We start from the raw sequence: 14,348 nt of genomic DNA on the forward strand, positions 1-14,348 counted from the left end.
AAAAAATTAGACCCAGAAAAAATTAAGGGATTTACTCAAGATTCACTGACAGTAGAATAATGAAAACTGTCTCATCACCAAAATTTTTAATTCTGGTGCCTTTTCTCTTAAAATCCTGTCTCATTCTGATGGGTAGTGGCAGTTAGGATTTGGATCAAAGACTGACTAAGCACATTTCCAAAAGAGTATGTTTCAGAACCAACAGAAGTAAATAATTACATCTTTGCCTTGACATTTAAGCAAAGTGCCTCGTTACTTTGCTAGACAGATAATTATTTCATAAATATGTTTTGAGGTACTTGTACTCTCAGTTTAGTAACTGTGCTATAACTTCAAATTTTTATATTTTGGTAAAAAAATCCTAAGAATACAGAGTCCTAACTATGCTCCCCCTGAATTTAAGATACACACACATGTGCACGCGTGCACACACACACATACACACACACACACACACACACACACACACACACACACACACACACACACACACACTCCTGAGGTTGTCAAATTGTATAGTCACCACTTTCAAATTACCTACCAAGTCACTGTAAAATCTGAGGGCGAGACACAAGACAGTAGATAATGAGATACAGGTTGTATATGTGTTATTATACAATACATATTTCCATGTTCATCATGTTATAAAAGAAGATACATATCAATTATGCTCAGGAGAAATTCATGGAGGAAAGCTCACAGGAATCGCAGTTACAAAGACCAAAAAAGTCCTTAACATTGTCAAAGGATCCAACATGGAAAATAGTTATGGTTTTAGCAGTGGAAATAACATTAAAGATGATGCATTATCATCATCCTTGATGTTATAATATCTTGTAAAACAGTTTTTCCACCCAACTTGTACCTAAAAAACCTCCTATTTGTGCTATCTCACCTATTAGCATATGAGCTCCTTAAAAACAGGAAATGTTTGCATTTCAATTTTATCCTCAGAGCTTAATAAAGTACATAAAAGAGCGCTGGAAAACAGGTTGCCACCTAATTTATAAAGCCATTTCTAATCATTCCAGTAATAAGTGTTTTCCCTTTCCTATTACTTTGTCTTTCCTTATATACATGTGTGTATTTTTTAAAATTCTGTTTGGAGGCATTTAGTCCCTATCAACCGTCCCTGAGGGCATTATGTTCATAATAAATATTTTATCTTTAAAATGTTGCTATGTTCAATTGGTATTTTTAATGGTGACCATAAGTTCTTAAAAAAGAAGGTTAAATTATGTTTGCCATGCTCTATTTAGGAAGTTTGGGATAGATGCTATACATTTTGAAAAATCTCCCAACCAAAATGTTTAACCTAACAAAAGCCTTTTGTCTTTTAAGCAAATACATTTTAAGGGTAAAATATACGATATAAACCACAAAGTATATTTCCCCCAAGCAAAACATAATAAAAGCCTGCTTGCAAAGCAATGCTTGTAAAAATCCCCAGTATCATTGCCTCTCAGGCCAATCAGTTGTCTTTGCTCTCAAGTTAATGAGTATCTTTGCTCTGCTGCCTTACAGAGTTTATATTAAATGAAAAGTTAAGAAATGTAATCACAATTACTCAGAGTCTTCAGTTGGGAAACTTCCTAACATTTAGGCAAAAGTTTGACTTTCTGCCCTAATTCAAATTTGTTTATATATAACTAATCCCCAAACCATTTATAGTTTAAGTAAATATGTATGGAACAAGAAATATTTAAGTAAAAGCAAAATATATTATAGTGTCCATTGATGGAAAGGCATTAGTCAGGGATGATGGGTGAAGAGCAAACTTTTTTAGAGGCAGTGCAAAGTCATGAATAGAATACAGGATTTGGAGTCAGGAAGATTGCAGTACAAATCCTGTCTCAGACATTAACTACATATATGAATCTGTGGTTGTGTTTCCCTATCTGTAAAATGAGGCAATTTGATCCAATTAGCCTCTAAGGTCACTTCTAGCTCTAAATCTGTGATCTTATGTTTTGTGTTCCTCCAAATAAGATATTGCAAGTTTCAATGACCTAAATGGTTTATGTAAAGTGAATGATAGTTGGGAAAAGAATCATAACAGTGACTTTCAACACTAATCCTAAAGCACATTATTGTTTTTATTTAATTGGCACAATATTCAAGGAAATAATGTAAAAGGTCAGCCTCATCATACATTACATAGGCTAGATTATGAGAACTCTTTTGGTCAGTAGAGATTTACTTACCTGCCTGTTAGCTAATTTTATTATTTCATGAGGTTTAGAAGCCTTTTAAAAAATAGCCACTATCTGAGTTTCAGGGATACCCCTATACCTCAGGATGCATAAATGCAACAATTTGAGTACAGGAACACACATCTTCATCAAAACAAGAATAACAAGGAGGAATTAGGATACTCATGGTACCCCACTAACAATGATAATCTACCCCTATTTTATGTAAATGTAACAATATTTTATCATTCACCAAAATCCAGGGATTCTGGCACATACTACACCCTGTCACTCTAACCCTCCTAACCCCTTCCCTAACCCTGGCTAAGATAACTATTGCTGTTTCCAATGGGGGAGGACAAATGTACCTCTTGTGAAGTCTCAGACATTGTCTCACTCATTCTAGAACACTGCTGATGCTCCTGCTTGTTAAGGCATATCTGCCTCTCCCAAGGCCCACCAACCCACCCACCCAAGGTACTACTGAAAGTTCCAATAAGAAGAGGAATGAGGTAAAACAAGGTGGAGAACACAGTGTAATCTCCTGTCTTCATGAGTGAAAGTCTTATTGTCCAAGAGTCTGCTTGGATATATTCCTCAATGTTTAATAAGTTCTCACTGCCTCTTATTCTCCCCATCCTGGCAATACAAAACTAGTCATTTGCCAATTATTCTCTTACCCTTAAAAAAATCTTACTCAATCAACCCAGACATCTAGAAAAAAAGCCAAGTTCAGTTTTGTCATTTTCTTAGTTCATTTCTCATCTCCCTGCAGTCTGATTCATCCTCAACACTCAACTTAAACTGCTTTCTCCAAGGTTATCAATAGTCTATTGTTTGTTTTTTCTCAGTACTTATCCTTCTTGGGCTTTCTGCAGAATTCTGCTGATATCTCCCTGACACAATGGTTAGATGAATTAGCAGTTCCATCAACAGGGCAACAGTGTACGGTCCTCCTGACTCCTCCAACAACTGTCATTTCCCCCTCGTTTTCAACTTCACCAATTTTGTGGATGTAAGGTAAAAATAATAAAAACAATAACTCATAGTAGCTAGCACTTATATGGTGCCTACTGTGTGTCAGGTACTATGCTAAAATCTTTACAAATATTCTTTCATTTCTTCCTCACAATAACCCTGGGCAGTAGGTACTATTATTATTCCCATTTTATAGTTGAGGGAACTGAGGCAAACAGAGTTGTGACTTGTTCAAAGTCACACAGCTATTAAGTGTCTGAGGCCACATTTGAACTCAGATCATCCTAACTCCACAATACTCAGATCCAACAAAACTTTTGATACAAAGCCTTTTCTGATCCTCTTAGTTGCTAGTACAGTCCCTCCCAAAACTATCTTGTATTTGTTTTTTATGTCACAATATACATTTCATATAGATGCATATATAAGCATCTATATATACACATATAAATGTATCTTCCCTATTAAAATATATGCTCCTTAAGAACAGAGACCTTTATTTCATCTTTTATCCTAGCACTTAGCACAATGCCTAGAACATAATAAACTTTTAATAAATATTTGATGATTAATTAATTGATCATGCATATATACAACCAATTCCTCACTTTTTAGTTTTTGTTACTTCTAATTATGCTGGCAATCTTAGTATTCTGAAGCTTACATTTTTCAATTGTCTCCCCTGACATTTTCACCTTAGTTTCTTTTTCTCTTCAAATCCAAGGAAAATCTATCTTATTCCATTATAGTTCTCTCTACTACTTCTTTAGTTCTCTGGCATGAAAAGACACAAAATGAATTTCAACTCTCAGAGACAATATCTATGAATACCATCTTATGTATCACTAAAAAAGGGAAGATTTATTTTTATTATCAAATGCTTTCCACCTTTTGTAATCAAAGGTAATTCTGCCTTTATCTTTCTGTTATTCTCAGATAACTGAGATGATCCTAGAAATAAAAATATTTAATTAAAACACTAATATAGATAACACTCAAAACTAAAGTTTAAGAGAGAAAATTGTTATAGAATATTGGGATTTACATGTAACATCAAATTGTCATGTAAGCCAAGAACTCTTACATTATGAAATCTACCAGAGAAAAAAGCAAAATGAATGGTTTGGGATTTCATCTCCTGTTTTTCCTAAGCTCTACTGGATGTTTTAAAAAATAATTAAAGGACCAAAGGGGAACTACCAGCAATAACTCTAAAAAACATTCAATCATCAGACCCCAAATGCCTAAGCTACAGAGCAATAGCAAACAGCTTTACATCATACAGCTTCATAAACAATTGGGAAATAAAGAAAAATAAACAAAAAAAGCAGTTATCTGGTTTCTGCTCCAAACAAAACAGATCAACCCTTTCCTGTTTTATAAAGTTTTTGTTATTATGTAACATATTAAGAATAAGGTAACAAAATAAATGTCATACTGACTCCTTTCCTTCTCAAATATGAAAGACTGGTCAAAAGAAAGGAATCAAGTCAATTGATCAGAAATGTTTCATCTGAACAGTGGCCTCATTATTTACAAACTTACTTGAAATGACCTAAGATCGAAGGACAAAAAAAAAATACGTGTTTGCTTAAACATTTAAAAAGTGATCTGTGAACTTTATTAAGGTCTAATCTGATAAAAGAATCTTTGAAATGAGAATACTTACATCTTAATTTGTCCAGCATTTTTCCACCACACATGGTTGCTAACATAGCTTTAACTGAAAATACCGTCAACTTTCCTCGGCCCTCACTGCAAAATAAATTATATTAGAAATAGTTGCTACCTGGAACCATTAAGGAAAATAAACAAATTGAATTACTAATGACAAAAAAAAATCAATCTGTGTTGGGCTGTCAGTTCTCATGTGATAAAAGTTTCTCAAAGTAAAAGGAGTTTATTAAAATACAAGTATTACTTAAATATTTTCTGGAATTCTTAGAAACAATATATTATTTTCATGCTGAGCAAAAGCTTCTTCTAAGCTAACACAATAATATTGGGGCTAATAAGAGCAATTTGATAGTAACTATTTTAAAAAGCCTTACCAGTTAATGAAGTGTAAGCATATGGGCTGCAACTAACTATCTTAAAGCATTGCTTAGAGGCCTGAGAGAATAAATAACTTGCCCAGTATCACACAATCCATATTTACCAGCGATGAAACTTGAACCCAGGTCTTCTAGGCTTGAAGATCAACTAGAAATCTACTATACCATGATACTTCAGTCTTGCTTTAAAAGAACCATTTGTAGGTTAGGTAGCACAGTAAACAGAGTGCCTAGTCTTGGGTCAAGAGGAATTGAGTTGAAATCTGACCCCAGGCACTTCCTAACTGTATAACCCTAAATAAGTCAACCCCAATGGCCTAGCCCTTAGCACTCTTCTGCGTGAGAATAGATACTTAGTGTCAATTCTAAGACAGAAGGTGATGATTTTTTTTAAAGTACCACTTGGACTTTTTTCACAATTGTTACTATACAGATAGACAGATGGACAGGCACTAATGAAACAATTTATTAGATATAAAAAGTAATTGAATAAGAAAGGCAAAAAAAGGTATTAATTACAATTGTGATATAACTAATGTTCCATTAAATTCTTCGTTATTTCGATATTACCAATATCCTGGTTATTTCATACCATTCTAAGATGGGCAATAAAATATAATAAAGGAACTACGGTATATGTAGAAAGTGAGAATAGCCAAGGCATATGCTTAGCTGCAGTAGTTTCATATGCAATAATTTGCCACCAACCTAGCTTCTGAATGAACCAACAAACTGAAATTGCTCTATCCAAAGTTACCAAAGGATATCGTTACCGCCAAACCCAGTCTTCATTATTCCTAATATCTACAGCATTAGACATTTTTACCATTATCATCTCCTAGACAATCTCCCTTTTGGGGATATTATGTTGTTGCTCACAGTACCTCTAAATGATGAAATGCTCTTGATCAATGCCCTTTACTGGTTTATCTATGACATCCTGACCTCTCTCTTCCTCTCCACCCCCCCCCCCTCAGTCTGTGTCTTTCTACACACACCCTTGAACCCTTTCCTTCTCTTTCATCAATTCCCTTGGGTTAAACCATCAGCTCTATATAGATAACTTTCAAATCTAAATATCCTACCTTAACTTCTTCTGAGATTCAGTCCAAAATCTCTTTCTGCCTGTCACCCATGAGCATCTTGAACCCAACATGTCCAAAATAGAACTTGTTATTTCCACACCCACTCAAACTTATCCTTTTTTCTCATGTCCCTATTTCTGTTAAGGGCACCAACATTCTCCCAGTTCCTCAGGTTTCCAATTTACCACTCACCCTCAGCTCTTCACTCTCATCGTACATATCCAACCAGTTGCTGAGTTTTGTCAATCCCTTCTCACCACTAATACAGCCACTCTCTATTTCAAGCCTCCTCATTTTTCACCTAAACTACTGTATTAACCTTATAATTAGACTCCACTTGCAGCTCCATTTTCCCCTTCCCAAAACTGAAACACTTAAATCTCAACTCACCAACTCAAGAAAATTCATTGCCTCTAGGATTAAAAACAACCCCCAACCCAATGTAAAAATGGAGACTTGAATCCAGGACTTCAGTCTCCAGAAGTCCTTGCTCACTTCCCAGAATGCTTTGTAATCCCACTGAATTCTCACCTGGGCGAGATCACAAATTCTTATTTAGAAGAGTTCTCCGCCTACTGAAGCTCTCTTTCCTACTTCTCCTTCTGAGCAGACGCATCTCATGATGTGAGTGAAATTTGAATGGGCCTCTCGGCCCACCTAGCACATACTTCTCTTACTTGTATATTCTTAAATTCCTTATCTTAAATAAAACTCTAAAAATATAATACTCCTTGCAAAGAGAAACTAATTTCTACTGCCTCAGTTTTCCCTAAATTTTAATCTTTACACCAATTAGCAAAAGAATACACAACCTTGCTCCAGCTTACTCTTAAACATCCTTCCTTCACACTACTCTACATTCCAGCTAAATAAGTTTCCTTTTGGGGCCAGTACATTTCATTCTATCTACCAAGTTAGAACCTTTGCAGACGCTATCCTATATACCTGGAGTTTTCTCCATTTTTATCTCTGTCCCTTGAAAAGTTAGTTTTCATCAAGAATCAATTCAAGGGCCAAATGCCATAAGAAGCCTTTCCTGATTCTCAGATATAGTGTCCTTTTCATTCAAATTATTTTGTATTTATCTTTATACTTTATGTGTATGTATCTATGTATATGTTATATCCCAGAAATAGAATTTAAATTCCTTGATAATAAATCAACCAATCAACCAATTTATCAAGTACCTAAAATGTTCCAAACACTGTATTTAGCACTGGGAACACAAAAAAGAGGTAAAAGAAAGACCCTGACCTCAAGGAGTTTACAATCTAATGGGGGAGATAACAAACAAATATAAATAATAAACAAATAAATAGGAAATCATTAGGATAAACAGAAGATAATTAACAGAGGGAAGGCACTGGAATTAAGAAGGGTTAGAGAAAAACTTCCTGGAGAAGGTGGAATTTTAGTTGGGGCTCAAAGGAAACCAAGGAGGTCAGTAGTTAGAGCAGAGAAGAGAAAGCATTCCAGGCATGGCCAGAGAAAATGCCTAGAGCTGAGAAACGAAGAGTCTTGTTTGTGGAACAACCCGGAGGCCAATGTCACTAGATCCAAGAGTATCTGTTGGGGAGTAAGGTGTTAAAATATGAGGAATGGGGTAGAGAGCTAGGTTATGAAGGGTTTTTAATCCTAACCAGTGCATTTTGTATTTGCTCTTGGAGGTAACAGGAAGCCAACAGAGTTTACTGAGTAGGAAGATGGCCTGATTAGACCTTCAATTTAAGAAAATTAGCTTAATGATAAATGGAGAATGGATTGAAGTGAGGATAGACTTATGGCAGACAGATACACCAGCAAACTATTGAAGTAATCCAAGTATGAGGTGATGAGGTGTGCATTAGAGTGATGGGAATAGCAGAGGAGAGAATGGGCATAGACAACAGATGTTGTAAAGGTGAAATCAAAGGTCCTGGCAAAATATTAGATATGAGTGATAAATCTAAGATTACTCTAGGTTGCAGACCTGAGAGATTAAGAAGATAGTGTTGGAGGCGGAATCAAGATGGTGGTGTAGAGACAGCGAAAGTTCAGACCTTTGAAAATCCTTCCTTACCAATTACAAACTGAATGCTCCAAAAGGACTGAAAATCAAACCTAAAAACAAGACAGAGCCAAGGAACCCTCCTGCTGGACTCAATTCAAAAGGTATGCCCCAAAGAATTTGAGAACACTTGGGTTTAAGGGGAAGGAAGAAGGAAGGTCCCAGGACACCCCTCCCTCCCCCACCTAGAGCACTAAGCCTCCAGTAGCAGCAGGAACCTCTGGCAGGCAAAGGTGCTTGTCTGGAGGGAGTACCTTGAGGGCAAAGCTGTGCCAGGCTCAGTGCAGCGAACACAGGCAGTGGGGAAGGAGTTAGAGAAGGAGTGCAGAGCAGGCAGCCTAGTTTCACCAGTGGAGACCCTCCATATTGCTCCCCCCCATCCAGGAGGTTTGGGCCTCAAGGAACATCCAGCCCAACCCAGCTGGACTTAATCCCATCAAAAGTCTTCAGAGGGCAGAGAAGCTCAAGCTCCAACACCTCTCCCCCACCGCCTGCACTGAGAGACTTGCTGACAAAACTCCAAGAAAAGCCCAAAACCAAAAAAGAAAAAAAAATTAGAGGAGCAAGAGCACAGACAACTGCAGGGAGTAAAGAAGGGGTAAATATGAGCAAACAACAGAAAAAGAAAGAAGAAATTACAATCGACAGCTTCTATACAGGAAATTAACAAAGAGCAAATGGAATAGAGGGGGAGGGAACACCAAGAAATAAAACAGAAAACCCAGGAAATTGGACACAGGCTTGGGAAGAACTCAAAACACAATTCAAAACACAATTAAGAGAGGCTGAAGACAATTGGGAAAAGAACTTAGAAACTAAGATACGTTATCTGGAAACAGAGGCACTTGAAACTAAAACAAGAAAATAGTGTCATTAAAACGCCAAAATCAACCAGCTTGAAAATGAAGCAAAGGAGATGAAAGATGAGGCAAAAAAGATGAAAGATGAGGCAAAGGAGATGAAACATGAGGTAAAGAGGATGAAAGATGACCTCCAAAGAAAATCAGACCAGAAGGAGAAGGATGACCAAAAAGCCAGGGAGGAAATCCAGTTTGTAAGAACCAGAATAGAACAATTAGAATCAAATGACTTCACAAGGAAGAAGGACACTATAAAACAAAATTTAAAGATTAAAAATTTTGAGGAAAATATGAAGCATTTCATTCCCAAAACAGAAGATTTAGAAAATAGTTCCAGGAGAGACAACTTAAGAATCATTGTTCTACCAGAAGACCATGAAAAAGGAAAATTGTGGACATCATACTACAGGAAATTATCCAAGAAAACTGCCCTGATATTCTAGAACAAGAGGGAAAAGTGGAGATTGAAAGAATCCACATATCACTTCCTGTACTTAATCCCCAACAATCAGGAATGTTATAGTCAAATTCAAGAAGTATAAGAACAAGGAAAGAATATTACAAGCTGCTAAGAAGAAGTCATTCAGATACCATGGAACCACAGTGAGGATAACACAGGATCTGGCTGTATCTACACTGCAGGACCAAAAGGCATGAAATATGATATTCTGGAAAGCAAGGGAACTAGATCTACAACCAAGAATCAACTACCCAGCAAAACTGACTACAGGGGGAAAGTATGGTCATTTAACAAAATAGAAGAATTCCAAGCATTTGTAAAGAAAAGACCAGTCCTGAACAGAAAATTTGATGCAGAAGCAGAGAATTCAAGAGAATAATCAAAAAGTAATTAAAAGAGGGAAAAAAGAAAAACCAAACAAAACACCTGTTTTAGAGACCCAATAAGATAAAATGATAGGATCCCTATAAGAAAAGAGGTTATTGGTAACTCTTAAAAATTATTATCACTTGGGCAGCTAGAAGAAGTAAACTTAGAGGGAACAGTGACAAACTGTATAGGATGTAATAAGACATAAATATGTATATAAATATATGTATCATAAATACATATATATATATATATATACACACACACACACAACTAGAGCCAAAAAAGAGCTTAATACTAAAAGAAATGGGAAAAGAAACTGAAGGGGGTAAATTTAGATGTCACAAAAAAACACATGGTGGGAGGAAGGAGAACATCAATAAACTGGAGGGGTAAAGAGGCTGGAGATGAGAAATACTCAACAATACCTGCACTGAAATTGACTCAAAGAGGGAAGAACAATCCAATTCATTAGGACAGAGAATTGATTTGCACCTTATAGGGAAATAGAAGGGTAACAAACGGAATGGTGGGGAGGGAAGCAGTACAAAGGAGGGAGAGGGTGGGGGTAGTTTAAAAGAACTGTAAAAAAACAAGGGGGGAATGAGAAAGGAGGGGGGTAGAAAGGGAAGTAAAATATGGGTGGAAATTAGGGGAACTGATTAAAAACCAAAACATTGGTGTAGAAGGAAATAGTGAAAGAAGAAAAGGCAGAACTAGGAGTACAAATCAAAATGCTGGGAAATACACAGCTGGTAATCATAACTCTGAATGTGAATGGAATGAACTAACCCATAAAACACAAGCAAATTAGAATCCAAAACTCTACCATATTCTGTCGACAAGAAACACATATGAAGAAGGTAGATACTCATATGGTCAAAGTAAGAGGATGGAGCCAAATCTATTGGGCATCAACTGATAAAAAGAAGTCAGGAGCCACAATCATGATGTCTGACACAGCAAAATTAAAAATAGATCTGATTAAAAGGGATAGGGAAGGTAATTACATCCTGATAAAAGGCAGTATAGACAATGAGGAAATATCAGTACTCAACATGTATGCACCAAATGGCATAGCACCCAAATTTCTAAAAGACAAACTAGTGGAGCTCAAGGATGAAATAGATAGAAAAATTATACTAGTGGGAGACCTGAACCTTCCTCTATCCAAACTAGATAAATCGAACCAAAAACTAAATTAGAAAGAGGTAAGAGAAGTGAATGAAATCTTAACATTTAGAGTTAGTAGATATGTGGAGAAAAATAAATAAGGACAAAAAGGAATATACCTTTTCAGCAGCACATGGTAAATTCACAAAAATTGACCATGTAATTAGGGCATAAAAACATTGCAAACAAGTGAAAAAGAGCAGAAATAATAAATGCAACCTCGGATCACAAGACAATGAAAATAATAATTAGTAACAACACATGGAGAGACAAATCAAAAATTAATTGGAAATTTAACAATATAATTCTCCAAAATTGATTAAAGTACAAATCATAGAAACAATTAATAATTTCATTGAAGAAAATGACAATGAGGAGACATCCTTTCAAAACCTATGGGATGCAGTCAAAGCAGTACTCAGGGGAAAATTTATATCCTTGAATTCATATATTAACAAACTAGAGAGGACAGAGGTCAATGAATTGGACATGCAAATTAAAAAAACTAGAAAGTGAACAAATTACAAATCCTCAGATGAAGACTAAATTAGAGATCCTAAAATCAAAGGAGAAATTAATAAAATTGAAAGTCAAAGAACTATTGAGTTAATAAATAAGACTAGAAGCTGGTACTTTAAAAAAACAAATAAAATAGACAAAGTACTGGTCAATCTAATTTAAAAAAGGAAAGAAGAAAACCAAGATGAAAAGGGAGACCTTACCTCTAATGAAGAGGAACTTAAGGCAATCATTAAAGATTATTACGCTCAATTATATGGCAACAAATATGGCAATCTAGGTGAAATGGATGAATATTTACAAAAATATAAATTGTCTTGACTAACAGAAGAAGAAATAGATTACCTAAACAACCCCATATCAGAAAAAGAAATTGAACAAGCCATCAAAGAACTCCCTAAGAAAAAATTACAAGTGAATTCTATCAATCATTCAAAGAACAACCAATCCCAATATTATACAAACAAATTGACAGAATAAGCAAAGAAGGAGTTCTACCAAATTCCTTTTATGACACAAACATGGTACTGATACCAAAGCCAGACAGGTCAAAAACGGAGAAAGAAAACTATATACCAATCTCCTTAATGAATATAGATGCAAAAATCTTAAACAGGATACTAGCAAAAAGACTCCAGCAAGTCATCACAAGGGTTATTCACTATGACCAGGTAGGATTCATACAGCATTGCAAGGATGGTTCAATATTAGGAAAACCATCCACATAATTGACCATATAAACAAGCAAACTGACAGAAATCACATGATTATCTCAATAGATGCAGAAAAAGCCTTTGACAAAATACAACACTCATTCCTATTGAACACACTAGAAAGCATAGGAATAGAAGGGCCTTTCCTAAAAATCATAAACAGCATATATCTAAAACCATCAGCAAACATCATCTGCAATGGGGATAAACTAGAAGTCTTCCCAATAAGATCCGAAGTGAAACAAGGATGCCCATTATTACCTCTATTATTTAACATTGTACTAGAAACAATAGCAGTAGCAATTAGAGAAGAAAAAGAAATTGAAGGTATTAAAATAGGCAATAAGGAGACCAAGCTATCACTCTTTGTGGATGATATTATGGTCTACTTAAAGAATCCTAGAGATTCAACCAAAAAGCTAGTCAAAATAATCAACAACTTTAGCAAAGTTGCAGGATAACATAAGTCATCAGCATTTCTATATATATCCAACACAACTCAGCAGCAAGAATTAGAAAGAGAAATTCCATTTTAAAAGCACCCTAGACAACATAAAATACTTAGGAATCTATCTGCTGAGACAAACACAGGAAGTATATGAACCCAACTACAAAACACTCTCCACACAACTAGATCTAAACAATTGGAAAAATGTTGATTGCTCATGGGTGTGATGAGCTAACATAATAAAAATGACAATCCTTACTCAAAGTAATTTACTTATTCAGTGCCATGCCCATTGAACTACCAAAAAACTTTTCTACTGAATTAGAAAAAACAAAAACAAAGCTCATTTGGAAGAACAGAAGATCAAAGATATCCAGGGAAATCATGGAAAAAATGCAAAGGAAGGAGGACTTGCAGTCCAAGATCTCAAATTATACTATAAAGCAGTGGTCATCAAAACAATTTGGTACTGGCTAAGAGACAAAGAGGAGGACCAGTGAGAATAGACTCAGCAAGACAGTCTATGATAAGCCCAAACATCCCAGCTTTGGGGAAGAAAATCCACTATGTGATAAAAACTGCTAGGAAAATTGGAAGACAGTATGGGAGAAATTAGGTTTGGATCAACATCTCACACCCTACACCAAGATAAACTCAGAATGGGTGAATGACCTGAATATAAAGAAGGAAACTATAAGCAAATTAGGTGAACACAGAATAGTATACATGTCAGATCTTTGGGAAAAGAAAGAGCGAGAAAAAAAAACACAAAATGTAAAATCAATAATTTTGATTACATCAAATTAAAAGGGTTTTGTACAAACGAAATCAATGCAACCAAAATTTGAAAGGAAGCAACCAAATGGGAAATAATCTTCATAACAAAAACCTCTGACAAAGGTCTAATTACTCAAATTTATAAAGACCTAAACCAATTGTGCAAAAAATCAAGTCATTCTCCAAATGATAAATGGACAAGGGACCTGAATAGGCAATTTTCAGTTAAAGAAATCAAAACTATTAATAAGCACATAAAAAAGTGTTCTAAATTTCGTATAATCAGAGAGATGCAAATCAAAACAACTCTGAGGTATCACTTCACACCTAGCAGATTGGCTAACATGACAGCAAAGGGAAGTAATGAATGGTGGAGGGGATGTGGCAAAGTTGGAACATTAATGAATTGCTGGTGGAGTTGAGAATTGATCCAACCATTCTGGAGGGCAATTTGAAACTATGTCCAAAGGGTGCTAAAAGACTGCCTACCCTTTGATTCAGTCATAGCACTGCTGGGTTTATACCCCAAAGAGATAATAAGGAAAAAGACATGTAAAAGAACATTCATAGCTGCACTCTTTGTGGTGGCAAATAATTGGAAAATGAGGGGATGCCCTTCAGTTGGGGAATGGTTGAACAAATTGTGGTATATGTTGGTGATGGAATACTATTG

At 35.6% G+C, this 14,348-nt stretch overlaps 1 protein-coding gene across 12 annotated transcripts in view; it reads right to left on the reverse strand.

Annotated features, from left to right (window-relative positions):
- DTNB (dystrobrevin beta) overlaps nt 1-14,348 on the reverse strand; it is a 398,765-nt gene that overhangs the window by 265,880 nt on the left and 118,537 nt on the right. For all 12 annotated transcript variants that reach the window (XR_008915458.1, XM_056813141.1, XM_056813139.1 and 9 more), the window contains exon 5: nt 4,840-4,925. Coding sequence is in view for 11 of the 12 variants with exons in the window: in XM_056813141.1 (XP_056669119.1) it covers nt 4,840-4,925 (86 nt within the window). In the remaining variant the exon portion in view is untranslated. The remainder of the gene's footprint in view (nt 1-4,839; nt 4,926-14,348) is intronic.

Source organism: Monodelphis domestica, chromosome 1 (assembly GCF_027887165.1).
Source record: "Monodelphis domestica isolate mMonDom1 chromosome 1, mMonDom1.pri, whole genome shotgun sequence".
NCBI classification, from domain to species: domain Eukaryota; kingdom Metazoa; phylum Chordata; class Mammalia; order Didelphimorphia; family Didelphidae; genus Monodelphis; species Monodelphis domestica.